The sequence below is a fragment of the Zea mays genome, chromosome 10 (assembly GCF_902167145.1).
Source record: "Zea mays cultivar B73 chromosome 10, Zm-B73-REFERENCE-NAM-5.0, whole genome shotgun sequence".
NCBI classification, from domain to species: Eukaryota; Viridiplantae; Streptophyta; class Magnoliopsida; order Poales; family Poaceae; genus Zea; species Zea mays.
In genome coordinates, this window is record NC_050105.1 from 100,145,481 (window position 1) to 100,147,927 (window position 2,447).

Below are 2,447 nucleotides of genomic sequence, written 5' to 3' on the forward strand. Positions count from 1 at the left end.
TGGGGTATTGAATATGGCTCCGATCAGATGCCTTCCTTTAGTGACAATGAGGTTTAAGTTAGAACTTGGTTAAGCTTGTATAAGGTCTTAGGGAAACAGGGATATGATCAGGCTTTTGCTTAATGGGCTGCTGTAAATGTCTTCCCTGTCCTTTTGTGTCCAGTAGCAGTTTAATTAACGTTGTCTTTGTGTAATTAAGCAAATCCGAATGTTACTACTTATGGTACTACCTGATGTTATTATGGTCAGTTCTGTGTTCTTTTTGTTTTCTTCTTAATCCGAGAGCACTACGTATTTTCAAAACTCTACACTTGTTTTGCACTAGATGGACAAGTCTGGCAAAGTGATTGCAAAGTGGGATAGTAGAGCAACAAAAATTTACACAGAAATTTGTGTAGAAGAGGTCAATGCTCGGAACAGGCCACAACAGTTTCTAAATGCAGAAGGGTATGCTAACCTGATAAGGAAGTTTAAGGAACGCACTGGTCGCACTTACACCAGGGATCAAATGAAGAATAGGTGGGACTCCTTAAAGAGAATGTTCACCCAGTGGAAAACTCTTAATGAAAGGGCTATAGGTCTTGGTCGAGACCCTCATACTAGTTCAATCAGTGCTCCAGATGAGTGGTGGGCTAAGCAAAATGTAGTAAGTAGACTTAATTTTTTTAGATTAACAATAGTAATGGCCATCTCAAAGTAGGAAATACCATGTTGCTGCAGGCAATGCCAGGGTGTATTATGTTCAAAACAGCCCCCCTTGAGAATGAGGACGAGCTTAAGGTTATGTTTGGACCCATTGTCTGCACAAATGAAACAACCCTTGTTCCGGGCGTCGAGGATGCAAATTCATCATCTGATGATCATGTCGAAGCAAATTTAGGTGGGGGTGAAAACAACACACCTGACCCTTGCTCAAATGCGACTGGGAAGTGTAAGGTGCGCCATGATTCTCCGAAACCTAATAAGAAAAAAGATACGAGGGAAGAATACATGAAACACCTAGTGGAGGCTTTTGAGTCGCGTTCCATGACCACTAACAAGTCGATCACCTCTGCTGAGACCGACCCTGTTCGTGTTGAGGTTGCTGCTCAGTTGCAACAAGTGATCGAAGATGGTGCACCTGAAGGCAGCGATTTACATTTCTTTGCCACTCATTTGTTGATGGAGAAAAAGTATAGAGATGTTTTTGCAACACTGAAGACCAAAGAAGGAAGGAACGCTTGGCTGCGCCGTGCTTTCGAGATGAATGTTAAGTCCAGTTAGATGGTGGTCGTCCGACAACAGAGCCTGCTTGGTCTGAACTATGTTGTTGTTCAGTTTATAGTCTAAACTGTCGTCACTATTATGAGTCTTGTCATGGTACATGTCATCAGTATTTGTTTTCCGCATCGCACAATTTTCGAATTATTCGAGTTGAACATGTATTTGAATAATCAGAGTTGTATGTTCGTGAACAATGTCAATCTGTGAACTTTGTTTGAGGTTTGATACATGAATATGTGTCTTATATATTGTGCTTATTCAAGAAATGTGGCTGTTGTTTGTGTGCATGCAGATGTGTGATCCTGATGCACACACATATGATGCTGACAGGGATGACAGGGATGGTCAATTGCTTCTTGCCCTATATGTTGTAGACATTTGGGGGAGGTCATCCACTGGGGTATCTAGAAGAACAATGGTTGAATCAGGTATTCAATGGGTTGAGCGAACTTTGGAGAATAGTAACGACTGCTTTGACATGTTTCGCATGCGGCGTACTGTTTTCAGACGATTGCATGATACGTTGGTCGAAAGTTACGGTCTTCTTCCAAGCCGAGGTGTCAGTACAACGGAAGCTCTAGGAATTTTCTTGTGGGCATGTGGGGGTCCACAATCATTTAGGCAGATAAGGAATAAGTTTGGTCACTCATTGGAAACTATTAGTCGCAAGTATAGTGAAGTCCTGAATGCACTATATAAGATGTCATCTGACATAATCAAGCCCAAAGACCCAAATTTCATAGAGATTCATCCTTGTTTGTGAGAGGGGAGATTTTGGCCCCACTTCAAGGATTGCATAGGAGCAATTGATGGTAGTCACTTTCCAGCCTCTGTCCCGGCCTCGGAGCAAACCAAATATATTGGTCCGCACGGTTACGCATTGCAGAATGTAATGGCCGTTTGTGACTTCGATATGAGGTTCACATTTGTTGTCACAGGTTGGCCAGGTTCTGTACATGACACTAGAGTATTACAAGATACTTTGATAACTTATGCGGACATGTTCCCCCATCCACCGGAAGGTATATAAGTATGTTGTACTTTTGTATCATACGGTATTAATTTATGTCTTAAGTATTTAACTTTTTTATTTTCTATTTGTGCAGGTAAATACTATCTTGTCGATTCAGGTTATCCAAATAGAAAGGGATACCTTGCACCTTATAAGGGTCAGAAGTACCACA

At 41.6% G+C, this 2,447-nt stretch overlaps 1 protein-coding gene across 1 annotated transcript; it reads left to right on the forward strand.

Moving 5' to 3' along the window:
* Positions 1-316: 316 nt before the first annotated feature.
* Positions 317-1,263, forward strand: LOC118473519 (L10-interacting MYB domain-containing protein-like). The gene is made up of 2 exons (XM_035963258.1): positions 317-646; positions 721-1,263. Exons 1-2 carry the CDS (start codon positions 326-328, stop codon positions 1,261-1,263), a joined length of 864 nt encoding a protein of 287 aa, XP_035819151.1. The 5' UTR covers positions 317-325.
* Positions 1,264-2,447: the final 1,184 nt, after the last annotated feature.